Source organism: Rhea pennata, chromosome 7 (genome assembly GCF_028389875.1).
Source record: "Rhea pennata isolate bPtePen1 chromosome 7, bPtePen1.pri, whole genome shotgun sequence".
NCBI classification, from domain to species: domain Eukaryota; kingdom Metazoa; phylum Chordata; class Aves; order Rheiformes; family Rheidae; genus Rhea; species Rhea pennata.
This window is the reverse complement of record NC_084669.1, coordinates 32217674-32231297: the sequence shown is the minus strand read 5'-3', so window position 1 is coordinate 32231297 and position 13624 is coordinate 32217674. Positions and strand designations below refer to the sequence as shown.

Sequence of the window (13624 nt, the reverse complement as noted above, 5' to 3'; positions counted from 1 at the left end):
GTTCAAATGCTTTATGCCTCCTGTCTGAAAAAGCCGCTACTGCTGTTAGCTGCAGGTTGCTGACAGCCGGGAAGCGGTGGTGGCCCGCATCCCTAGCACCGCTCTTCCAGAACTTGGCAGAGCAGTTTGCAGTTGGTAAGTCGTGACAAGGTTGTAAAGGACAAGGTCTCTTCTGATATAGGCAGTCATGATTATCAGATTTAAGAGGGTAATTCCAACTTGAATAATTCCTTTTAAAGGTAAGGATGTGGAGAAAATGCTAGGCTATGTAAAATTACTTTCCTTGTTTCAAAAAGGCAGCAACCATGATATGGTACAATTTCTCAAAGAAATACTGTATTGCACCACTTTTGTAGTAGTCTGAAGCATTTGACAGACAAACACTGCATGTTGCTGACATGCATAATTCCCTGATTCTGTAACAGAAAACTCAAGCTCCTAATACAACATACAAAGAACACAGTGAGTGTCGCCTGTCCTTTTTGCATTCAATAATAATGCTATCAAAATATGAGTCAAGCAGACTCTGAAGCACACAGATGATAACTTTGCTAGAAAATCTTTTTCTCTGTGTTTAGAATTTTTGGTTGTAAACCTAATGCTGATTGGCTTCTCAGGAGATCAATATTGTTAAGCAGGTTATTTTTAATTTGTGAGGCATTTAAAATTTTGAAAGCTATAAATATACAACTTCTAGAATATATTTTTAACATGAAAAGCTCATCTCATGTTTTTCCCTTTAAAAAGATTAACAGAAATCTGTGCATATATTGAAAAAAAATGAGGTATTTTCTGTGCAGCTCTGCTAGTAATACTATGTTACTCTTGAGAGAATAAGATTTCTGACTAGTTTAGGATGTCATAAAATGGTTGAGTATCCTGTGGGCTTTATTAGCACGTAGCGTTTGCCTTTACAAGGGAGAACAACTGAGAAATACTATGGTAGATTTCTGGGGGAAAAGGAAAAAGAATGGTGTGACTTTTTGGTGTCTTGTTTTTCCCTGTTCTCTTTTTTATTATACTTTTCCCCCTCTCTCTTTCTGCACAGGGTGGGTATTCTGCTCCCTCCTTCTCTCCCTGGCAGGGCTCATTCCAGGGCATCCCTCGGACTGCTCCACCGCACCGCAGACAGAGTGAGTCTGTACCTCTCACTCATTTCCCTCACCGTGTTCCCGTAGGAGCTTCCCCTTTGCACGCACTGTTCATCCTGTAGTATCCTCCTTTCTCAGGCAGATTTACAGGCGTACACAATAGTCTGTGGCTAACCTCAGTGCTTCCTTCCGTCGGCATATAAGCAGCTACAACTTACAGCTTTGTAACGGTTATTAAAAGCTGATTTACTTCAGCAGTCTAGAGGCAAACCTGAACAGGCTCTTGTTCCCAGTCTTGTCTTAACATAAGTCTTGCTTACTGCATTTTCCCTTTCTTTTTCATGGCTGTAATACACTGTCCTGTTTGTGTATGCGTCCCGTTTGCTCACAAGTCTGCATGCACGCGTGTGTGGATGTATTTACATAAATATGTTGTGGACATACATAAAAATGTTGGTGAGAAAGGGTGACTTTTCATTGCCTTTCATGAGAAGTTTTCTTTTCAGAATGGCTTTTCTGAAACTAATATATTTTTTTCTTTTGATGTTTATCGTAAAAAGACTTCTAGTGCATTGAAGTGGCTATCGCAAAACATGCATGATTGACTAACATTGCTTATGTGTTAGCTATAATGTGGGCTGATAAAAGATGCATTTGTACTCTTGCCTTTGGTCTGCAAAACAAAAGACAAGTGCTGATTTTAAAGCTGTATGCTTACATAGACACAGAGAAATGGTAAGTCTTATTTTGTGCTTTGGTATTGCATTATAAGCAGATAATTGTTCAAAGAAATATAACTAGTTAATGAAAATAAAGTTATATTTTTAAAATTTACTGTAATTTGCAAATTACAGTGTGTTTGATTGCACAGCAATATCCAGGAGTGTATTTGGACAAGAAATAGTGTAAAATTAAAATTACAGAAACAGTTAAATTTCTAGCACCCATGGAGATCAGAAGAGTAAGCAGCACCTTGGGGAAAATAAGGATTATTACAACCTGAAATTAATGTAAGCTTACCATTACTTCAGTTACAAAAACAAATCTTGTAAAATATCTTGTAAATTTTGAGTCTCAAATACTCTCTTGATGTTTCTGTGACAGTGTTCATTTAAACAACTCATCAGGAACGCACACTGTTTCATAGACTTTCCTCTATGCAGTGGTGGGCTATGCTTTACTTCCCTGTGTTGTTTGATGTGGGACATTGTGTGTGCGTAACGAATGCAGAACCTGTAGCGGTGACGGTCACGTGCTCTGTTGCTGGTAGAGCACAAGCACGGCCGGGCCAGGCTGCCTCCGCTGGCCCGTCAGTGCGGGATCGCTGTTTGGAAGGAGCAGACTCAGACCTGAGGAGCCCAAAACATCGCGCTTTTGAAACTTAAAAATGGAGGAGTTGGCACGGGAGGGCAGCGTCCGCGCTGCCAGCTGCGTGCCCTGGCGTCCTCTCGTTCTCACTGACGGCTTAGCTCACCGGGATAATTTATGCTAATCTGGCGCCGACCTCCGAACGCCACCTCATTCCTCCCGCTCCGGCCGCAGCTTCTTAGTCAAACCTTGCTGAAGCAGGTTTGATCTTTCAATGTGCACCTTATGCACTAAACTTCTGTGAATTACAACTTAGGCAAATAAAGTAGATGAAAACTGGACATAGATTAATTTACCTAGACTATAAATACCCTGATGACCAGGAAGATGCATTTGTTTCCCATAAGTCAGTGTTGCTAGCCTTTTTCTTTAAGTCTTAGGCTTGAGCAAAAGATAAATACTGAGAATAGAAACAAAATATAGATGAGGAGGGTTGTTGGACATTCTTAACTGACACTTGCAAAATTCATGCCTTATACCCGTGCTTTTAGAGAACATGCCCGTGAGGACTGAAATTATCATTAGCATCCTTTCTCCTCCCTGCCGTCTCTTATGTTAATCTGGTGGGCTTAGGTCTGTATTTTATTTTATTTTTACTCCGTGTGGAACACTGAAGTTGGTGTTTCAAGGCAAGTGTTGAACATGGTGTTACCAGTTAGAACAGGAGAATCAGCCTTGCAGTCAATATCAGCATTCTTTGGCAATAACATAGAGAAGATGATGAGGAACAAATATTAATCTCACTTTTGTTTGGCTGCTTTTTCTGTCTGGAGGTCTTTGGATTCAAGCATTTCTTTCTGTGATGTTTGGATCCCAACCTAGAAGCATCATCCACACTTGGGAATGCTGCAGGTTTCAGCAGCTTCCTTTTTGCTATGTTGTTGATAGTTTACAGAGGCACAGACACCTTGCAAGTGCTGTAGATTCAGGGTATAAATCTGTAAACTGTTCATGATCAACTGTTTATAGAGTGTAATATAACTTTACTCCTGTTTCTCAGGACAGATAACATATCTCTGCTATGTATATTATAATACTATTATATGCTTACAGTTCTTTTGTATTAGCAGCAATTGCAAGGTTAGCATGCCTACTGCTTAACTTGCCCTAAGAACCTATTGTAACACTACACCCTGTTAAACTTTTAATCAGATGTGTTTTTTGTACTTCTAGTAAGAATTAATTTTTTAATACTTTCATGTTTATGAACTCAAGTGTTTCAACAGCCTTGGAAACAATTCAGCATTTTAAATCGCATAAATATTTTTCTGATTCTACATTGATTTTTTTTGTAACTTCCACGAACAAAACTACGTTTTTTTTTTTATTCTTATTCCTCAAGTATTGTGTGTCTTAAACTTAGTTCTTATGTACTCTTCCTTTATTTTTCTCTTGGTAATGCGATATAATTTGCATAGCAAGTTTTCTACAATACATTTTAAAACTTTTCTATTAGATTTTGGAGTTTCAATAATGGAGCTCTAGAAACTTACTGTTTAGAAGACATGTTTTCAATGAACAAATGGTGAAGCATTGACATGATACAAGGACATTATACCAGTTTCTCTAGGCCCCTGACCCCAAGTATTCTCCACACTGAAACAGGGATGAAAATTCTGTTACTCAACTTGAGCATTGCAGCTGTTTTCATCACTGCTCACTTCCTGGAGAGAGTTTTTAGAGTTTTCGTATATGAGCATAGAAATAAAGATGATGTAAACAACCGTTAACAGGTGATATATAGCTTTTTATTACTACCAAGAAAGCTTCTGCATGCCTGTTGATTTTAAATCAAGTCCATACTTTTCATGCATTTTTTTAAACAAGTATGTGTCCCTTACCATTATGAGACATTTCTATAATTAATATAAATCTTTGACCAGTTCAGGCTCTTTGTAGAGAGTACAAAGTGATGGTGTCAGCAGAAAAAAGTTGCTTTAGGATGTTATTTTGGAAATTTCATGACTTGTGTTAAGAGATGACAAATATTGAAAATGTCCTTGGACTGTTACATTACTGTCCTTTGAATGTCTGTATTTTTGTGCTCAGAGAGTAGTGTTCAGTTATACAAAGAAGTATCTTTTAAGAACAAATTCCATGCTTTCAATTCGGGTAGCTGAAGATTCGATTTCAGGAGAAATGTAGCCTTTTGTAAGTTGTCTCTTGTAGTGTATGTTTACAAACAAAAATTTAATTTTTTGTGGTCATATATTAGTTGCATGTGACTCTGGATAAAATGCCTGCCTTTGTGGTTATATTACTTTCAGCTAGATGGTACTTTATTTAAAAGGGGTTTTTATACAGACTATGCAGAAAAAAAAATCTATGCTATGCCCTGCTACTGACTATTCCAGTATCCCTGTACTGTGGTGAATGGTTTAAAAGAGCAAGGGAAAAAAGTCTTAGGCTGTCTGTATCACTGTTTGAAATTTTACTCCATACTGTAAGATGCTCTTTTACAGTGTTGAAACAGAGGAATAATACAGCTAGCTAAAAGAAGGAAAAAATATCAGAATGAACGTATGGGCAGATACTGAGGGTTTAAGTTGGAGTTAAGTTTTAATGTTTTCCAGAGAAACAAAATTTGAAAATGCCAGCGTTCTGGGGAGCAAGGCTGTGCCTTCAGGTGAAGGGTGTGAAATGGCCACTTACCAGTCAAGGCAGCGAGACAGATGTTGGAACTGACTGGGAAATCTTGTATCTGATCTTCCAAAAAATAAATAAATAAATAAATAAAGAGTTAATAAATAGTACAGGACATATCAAAATGCATGATACAGTTCATCTTATGACATTGTTAGATATATCTAAAATTGTGTATATTCATGAATGCAAATATTTTGATGTATACATTTATAATCACACACGTAAGTTTTGGTTACTACTGTTAAGAGTATTTTAAGTATCAGAGCTGAAGTTCTAAGAGCAAAGGTATTCCATGCAGGCCTTGCTATATATGTTACTTGTACTGTGTTACTTAAGCAACAGGGCTATCTTTGTTTCTGGAAGTGGGGGACGTGCTAATTGCAGCTCAGATGCTGAGAAGCTGCAGTTCAGCCCTGGCAGTTGCTCATTGTTTTGTCTTGGTCCTCTGACATCATTGTCCTTGTCTTTTTCTTGTCTCTGCTTTCCCATTATGCCATTGGCAAGGAGTTGAGAAGTTAGTCCATTACTTCTGTGATAAAGCGTGGTACAGTACAACTTCAGATTTCTTCTCATCTTCTCCTCACACATCTTCACCATTGCTTTTTTGCCCTATGCATGATGCATGTCTATCAGAGATGTGCATGCAGTTCTCATTCTTCATTGCATCACTTTCTTGTTCCTTAAATATCAGAGAGAGAAAATAGCCTTACTTCATTCAACAGAGGCATTACATGGGATATATGATGGGAATCAAGATCAGAGATGCAGCATAACCAAAGTAAAACTGCAGGGAGCCTCAAAGTAGTGATACTGCAGTGACTCTCATCATGGCCTCACTGACTTAATTATCAGTATAAAATACTTTTATCTGTGTCTCAGTTTTTCAGTAAATTTGTATTGATGATAAACCTCTTCATGGATATGTTGTCATTTTTCTCTGGGTGATGTAACAGCCAGATACACGTCTGAGAGAATTTTTTTTATGCTAATAGTACTAATAGTATATACTTAATAATATTGCTTGGTGCATCAATTTGTGCAAATCTTCAAAGCTTTTACTATTACAGAAATGTCTGTTTCCTTGTGGTGCAAAAAGGATCATGTGCCCAAAGCCTTTCATCTAATGTACTTTTATTCTAGGGAGAACTAATTTTCCTCAGTTACATAGTACTAGAAATATTACAGAGTCCAACTTTACATTTTAGGAGCATCATAAAGGAACACAAGTATTTTTGTTGACCTGAATATTTTGTATATTGGACAAAAATCTAAGTTTAAATATTAGCATGTTAGTCTACACCAAGTCACAACCTGTTCCTCCCTGAAATAATGTCAAAAGTGTAGTACTGTTACTGGAATGTGGAATGCTGCTTTATCTTTTTACTCCCCCACCTTCTTATGACTGATTTCACTAAGAACTAATCCTTCTGCCAGGTGTCTTTTTGACTAATACCCTAAGCATAAGAAAAGATTTCCGTAAGAAAAGGAAAGCTTGTACATCAGGTAAAGATGTAAGATGTGCATGAAGATAACAATTTGCAGTATTAGATATCTTATGAAGCAATACTTGTATACTTCGAAAGCTGTTTCTTTTTACTTTCAATGTCATCCTGGATCTTAATGCATGTAGCAATTTGAAGAGATTAAATCTGTAATCATGATAATTGAACACACTTTGAGTAAGTAGAAATCCAAAATTAGAAAACAGTACTATATTTAAAGCAGTTTGGCAAAAGATTATGCTACCACTTTAGTGTACTTCTCCTAATTCTGAGATTGTAGCTGTTTTCTACCATTGAGTTGCAAAAACATTATGGATTTTAGGTTATGAAAGGTAATGAATATGAGAAAATTATATATTTGGCTATTTTTAAATGTAAAATTAAAAAAGAAACATGTCAAAATGGAAAAATCCAAATACTGCTGCCTCTTTTCAAAAACTTGAAATACAGCATTATCAAAATGTTGCTTTGCTGTATTTCAGAAGTTTTCATGTGTTTAATGTTTTTACACAAATTTAATTTCTGCTGTAATTTATAAAGCTTTTACCTTAACCAGTCATCCTCTAACTAGGATTATTTGACACAAAGTTACGATTTTTGATGCTCAAATTAAATATTTAGCTGCATTTTTTTTTTAAGACTGACATTTAGAAACCCTTCCTAGGTGAGGGAAATTTTTTCCAGTATTTTCTTGTATTAGAATTTGATGTAATGCTCTGCTATAAACATGCCTATTTTAATTCTTTTTTTTAAGTAGGATTAGGAAATGAGAATTATTTGTTGAAATATGTGTGTCATAATCAGGCACATACTGCTTTGGTTTCTGCACTCCCTTATTGCAGTTCTATTTTGACAGGCAAGTTCTCAAAACAGTAAATTTGTTTGGCGAATGCCTGTCAGTTCCTAACTGTTAGTTGGAAGGGCAATGACTCATGTAAGCAATTACATTAACACTGAAAAATGACAAAAATATCTAGAGGATTTATTTTTTAAACTGTAACTCTTATTGGATTATTATTATTGTCTTATTATATTATATGTCTTATTGGACATATTGGATTATTGTATTTAGTGCTTTCTTCCAGTAGGATTGTTAGGATGGTTCTGCGTTTGATAACACTCACAAAGCTGGGTTAGGTTTGGCCACTTACGGAAATGTGCGTTACTCTGGGGTAAAGTTTTGATCACCTTGCACCATTTAAGTCTCTTTGTGCCCTCCCTTTTGCCAAATCAATATTCAGACTGCTCGGCATGTCTGTGTTTCCCTCTCTGTCACTTGTTGGTGTCACTGGTCCAACTTTGTCACCCTTGCTTACAGGTAGGATTAGTATATTCCAACGGAAAAATGTTAGTAAATCAGAATTAGATCAAGAATACGTGATAGTTTGCTTTTTATTATTGCGTATACTCTTGATGAAGAACTTCAGTGAAGGTACAGCTTTCACTGAGAAGTAATCCTGCCAGGCAGAAGATGAAATCCTAAGGAGTGCTGAGATGCTGCTTCACTGCAAAGGGTGACAGGGCTTTGGCATGCGCAGGTGTCATTACATTCCTCCTGCTGTTTGCAGAAGAGCTGGAAAGGCCAGAGACATAATTGCCTTCCTCATTTAGAAGCAGTGAACAATTCAAAGGTGACTGAAGAGACAATTTCAGTCAAATTACCTAATGCTTAAAAACATTGCTTCTTTTTTACTGGCCACATTTCACTAGTAAACAAATGTTGTAAGCCTGTTAACTATGTACATGCAATCTATCAACTGGTAGAAATTCAAGTAGCTTCAGCAAAGGTTAGGGATAAGACTAGCTTGTAGTAGTTCTGGTCTCCTCCCTTGTAAGGAAAATTAGAAAATCATCCAAATCTTAACTGGCTGAAATGTGCAGATAAGATGTTGTTAAATTTGGGGTTTTGCCATGTTAATACAAAAGAAATTTTAATAATTCTTACAAGATCTCTCAACAAATTTGAGGTCCATAATGTGTTGGTCAAGCTAGTACATGCATTAATCTTTCAAGTCTTTTTACAGGGAAGAGCAAAGGAAAAATAGAAATGGCCCAGAAGAGGTACTGGCAATTCTTTTGTGTAATACTAGAATCTCTCTCCTGATAAAATGTAAAGTGCTCATTAGGTTACATTTATCCATTGATTATCAGTGTAGTATATGATCTCTAACTTTGGAGGTGCTCTGTTGAACCACTGATGAAGATGGTTTATCAGGCCCTTTGAATTCCCTTTAAGACCAGTTAGTTAAGCTGAGTCAGTAACCTGATTATAGCGTATTTGTATCAAATTTCTTAGCCTCAGTAAGGCAAGGAAAAGACACCGTAAATTCATGCGGTCCATTAAACTGCTTTCCTGCGTTTAGAGATATTTAACTTTGAAAAGTTTGAGATAGCTAACTTGAATATGCAGTGAATAGAAAACAACAAAAAAAATGGATGCATTTAAGTATCTGTTGCATTTGTTTATTAAGCACTTGAATCAGAATTGATCAGTATTCATACGTCATTGTTATGCTGCACTGCAGAATAAAGCAAAACCATCAACCAAGCCTTCATGTTCTTTGTTTTAATCTAATCATTTTTTTGTTTATGTTGTATTTCAGTACTAGTATATTTTTTCCACCTAAGTCATATTTGTACATGTTCCATCAAACACCCTGTTTTGCCAAAGTCAACTTTTTGATTTAAGGAAAAAAAAAGATATGCAGCCCTTACCAAGCATCCAGTCAGTGCACATTGGGTTCAGAATGTTAATTTGTTTCCTTTGCCTAAGATATTGTGTATTTTTTTTTCTTTAACAGCCTCAAGTATTACAGCCTTCCAGCAACCTTCCCAGTTCCACAGACCTCGCCCAGGGAAAACTAATAAAAATGCCACATACCGAGGCCCACAGTGAACATCCTAAAAATGGTCTGCATGAAAATGGCAATCATAAGAATCAAAATGCTGCAAGTGGATCTCTCACAAATAGTCTGAATGAACTAAACACACTAATGAGTATACAGTTAAGCATAAAGGATGAGAATGCATCACATTTGGAAAATTTGAAAAATGAAAATGCTGAAGACCCTGGGGAGCTGGCTAGTACGAAAGAAGGTACATTACAATCTCGTTCCTGTTTCCCGACAACTCCGCGAGCTGGTGTTGGAGAGGCGCGGACTGAGCGAGCTGTGAAAGGTCAGCCCTCGCTCACAAACCAGGCTTCTCGGCCAAAGACTTTAGGAATTGCAAAGCCCCCAAATGCTTTAGTGCCTCCGACAGTGGCCGTGCTCGCACGATCTGCAAATCGTTCTGCTGCTTCCAAGGAGCCTGAGCTTCTGCCGTCAAGTAGTCCGACTCGGCCAGAGCCAACGTCTGGTCAGACTAACCTAAATGGTAAACAGAGCCAGAAAGTATCTAAACTTCGCCCACCAACTATGTCCTTTGGTAAATCTAAACAAACGAGCAGTCAGAAATCCACACTGGTATCTCCAGAGCCTCAAAACACTTGTTCAAAGACCAACATCCCAAAGCTGCCGGCGCAAAGAAAGGAAAACATGCAAACACAGAGTACCGGTCTGCATTCTGGGGATAGCTTGTCCTCGCTTCGGCATTCCCGCCTCCCTAAACCAAAGACGCATTGAGAACGTGTGTGCACATCTCACTGAATGATGCCATATATTAATTTACTTCCCAAGTATTGAATGCCTTTGAGGCTGTTTTATCTACATCCTGCAAATCCTGAGTGAATATTAATAATAGCATCTTTCTTTAGTGTTTGCATATCCCATTCTGTTATGTTCTGAAGTTCATGTTATCAGCTGTGCAGCTTCTCTTGAGAGTGTTCAAGTATACTGTAATTCTGCATTAATGATTGTACTGCCCATTGGTGGTCTTAATAATCAAGCAAACATTCAAGTCTGTGGTGACCACCAATACAGTGCTGCACTAGGTATTTCAGGAAGGCAGAAATCTGTTATTTTGAGTTATTAAACAATGAAATTACTCTTCAGTCTAACTTTTTGGTTCTGACTGCTAGTTAGGTTAGAGTGGTGGAAAATTTAGACTTAGTAGCAGATGTTTTATTGGCCATAATTCTGACTCTGTGTTCCAGAGGCCTATGCAAAATCCTTGTATTTATCATTATCTGAAGACTGACATATTTAATGTTATTTAATCTGATGGGTTGGGGAGTTGTTTTTGTTTGTTTTACTGTAATCTGAAGTTGCTCTGTTTTTTATTTATCTATTTTTCACTGTTCACAGACAGTAAGCAGATTTCACAGGGTGAAACAGATCTTATCTTAGACATCATCATTTGTTGTGACATTGTGGTATGCTTTTATTGTGTTGAATAGACACATTATTGGGTAAATTTTTGAAACGCAGTGCTAAGGATACTTGTGCAAAACCTGCCAATACAGGCTCTTGTGACTTGGTAAGTAAAGAGCCTCTGGGAATAAGGGGTCCATAACACCAATATTGAGGTTGCACAACATGCATTTTAATTAATATTTTTAACTTTTATTGTGCTACTTGTATTTATTGAATTCTGTTTATTAGTGAAAGACTCTAAAGTACCTGACTTGAAATATTTGCACAAAATTTTGCCATATATTTAAGAATGTGGAACTATTTTGCGTAATAAAACTTGATTTTAAAAAGCATCTGCTTTAAAAAAAATAAAAAACACCACCTATTTGCTTTGAGCAATCTTATTATGTCCTAATCAGAGCTGGTACTCTAAGAGTTTTTCAGAGATGTGTATTTTGTTTTGGGTTGTTTTCTTTCTTTTTTTTTTTTTTTTTTTTTTTTTGGTAATTTCTAAAGAAGTGCATGATAACTGGGAAGGAGCTTTTTGGGGAAATAAAATAAAAAAAACTGTTTCTGCTCTCTAGGAAAGCTTTTTTTATGAAAGTGATCTGGAAATATTTGCCCACAGTGGTGCAACTATGGGACCATAATATACATGGTGTGGGTTGTTGAATATATGCATATCCAGTGAAGTGTGCTAAAAACTTGTCCTTCTGTCCTATTTCCCATTCTCCCCCTCTTCCCCATCGCTGTTTCTTGGCTTTTACTTTTTTTCTCCAATTCTTAAATTGGTTTTAAAATCATCGGCATAACCCTGTTACAGTTACTTTGCTCAAAATCTGTTCCTTAATGGCATATAGTGACAGAAGAATGAAACATAGTAATAGTTTGTTCTAGGTTTTGGCTATATGATACTGACACATTACAGTATATTCTTTGAGATAATAAAGTGAGTAGGTATGGATATTTCATAAATATGTTCAATAATTAACTTTTGTAATACAAATCCTTTAATCAGGAATAGATAGCCTGGTTGGAAGAGAGAAGGAAAAAAAATGGAGCAGTATTTCCGAATGCATAATTAATGTCCAAGAAAATTTCAGATTTACTATTAAGTTCTCACTATTAAGTTCTTTCATCTGACAATGAGATGGAAAATTAAAAGCTTGAGGGGGGGAAGGAGGGGAGGGGACAGATCATGTTTATTTCAGAACTGGCTATACGATTCTGAAGACTTGCAGGATTTTCTGTTAATTTTAGGGGGGAGGGGGGAAAGGAGTTAAGTGAAGAAATAAAAAGAGCAACATTAGTTATTGCAGTTGCTGAAAGATCAAAATAGGTGTAACTTGAGATTACTGTTAGAAATACTCTCCAAGAAATTTTCTTTCTTTTCTTGGAAAGCATTGGATCAGATGGCCTCTATCCAGAATCAGAGTAGATGTTTACTTTTGATAAGAAAATAAAACTGACTTTTTATATTCCCCAAAATTAGCTCCTGGCAGCTGACTATATTTCTCAAGAGTGTAAAAACTGCTGAGGGAATGATCAGATTCCTGGTTCATTTTCAGGTCCATACATATTTCTATGGAAGTTTTTCTTTTTTAAAGTTTACTTTCCCTGAAGGGAAGCTGATTTTGTTTTTAATTGTATATGATTTTGTGTGGGAAGTTTATTGTCACTTCAAAGAATGTTATTGACAGTGATGTTTCACCGTGAGTCCTGTTGTTTCTTTTCATTCTGGAGGCTTCATTGGTCTGATTTAGAGATTTTAAACTTTTATGTTTAAATTTAGAAGTATAGATATCTACCTGTCTGCACCTTTACTGACAATTTAGGAATGAAGCAAAGAGGTTATCGGGGTTTTCATAAAACAGAAGATGACTTTTTTCCAGAAGAACAAAAATGTAGTGATTCTGTGGACGGTTTCACACTGTTGAAGCAGCATATATAGATTATGTTCCGTGGTGTGAATATGTAGCGTTTCCCCATCTTGCTGTGAGAGATTATTGGAAATTGAGCAGAAGATAGCAGGACTGATCATAGACGAGGGAGATGCTAGGCTGAATTGGTTGCATTCAGCTGCTGAACTTGCATCGCTCTAAACACAACTGCATGTTTTGGCTCTTCTGCTCTGCCGGGAAGGTTCTGTTGCATGTATAGTAAGTCCAGAGTAGGAGTAAAGTTTCTCAGCAAATGAGCAACTGAGAGAAGCAGTGAAGGGAGATCTGAAGCCTCACTTCAGTGAAGGAAGGTGAGGAGAGGGATAAGAGGGTGCTGTGTGGAGCATGTCAAGGGGGATTAAGTAAGTAGCTTCAGGTAGTGTATTTCCCTTATTTAAGGTGCAGATATCATCAGTACTGGTGCAGATTATCCTAAATGCATAAATTAAAGGATTTGATATCTTCAGGTTTTTTTTTTTTTTTTTTTTTTTTTTTTTTTTTTTTTAGGATCCTAAAACTGGTTTATTGCAGGCTTTTATGCTTTTGATGTCTCATTCTTTTGTGCAATATTCACAAAAGCATTAAACTACTGTTCAGTATGTGTGTACAGAGGCAATTATGTATTTTAACAAGTGAATAAACACAAAAGAAGAAAAACAGAATTGCACTTTAAATGAGCTTTATTGCTTGGAGTTGTGCCTAAATAATCTAGATGCCTCCTGTTGTGTGTGTGGCTTTTGTTTGAAAGTAATTTCCCTGCTAGTATTGCTGTTTCCAAGATACCT

At 36.7% G+C, this 13624-nt stretch overlaps 1 protein-coding gene across 3 annotated transcripts in view; it reads left to right on the top strand.

Annotated features, from left to right (window-relative positions):
* Nucleotides 1-13335, top strand: part of CCSER2 (coiled-coil serine rich protein 2) — a 74115-nt gene extending 60780 nt beyond the window's left edge. The window contains exons 11-13 of one of the 3 annotated variants that reach the window (XM_062580176.1): nucleotides 1049-1133; nucleotides 5610-5649; nucleotides 9409-9558. In XM_062580176.1, coding sequence (XP_062436160.1) covers nucleotides 1049-1133; nucleotides 5610-5649; nucleotides 9409-9472 — 189 coding nt within the window. In that variant the 3' untranslated portion in view covers nucleotides 9473-9558. Of the gene's footprint in view, nucleotides 1-1048; nucleotides 1134-5609; nucleotides 5650-9408 lie in introns of all 3 variants that reach the window. The other 2 variants (XM_062580177.1, XM_062580178.1) reach the window with 2 other exon arrangements.
* Nucleotides 13336-13624: the final 289 nt, after the last annotated feature.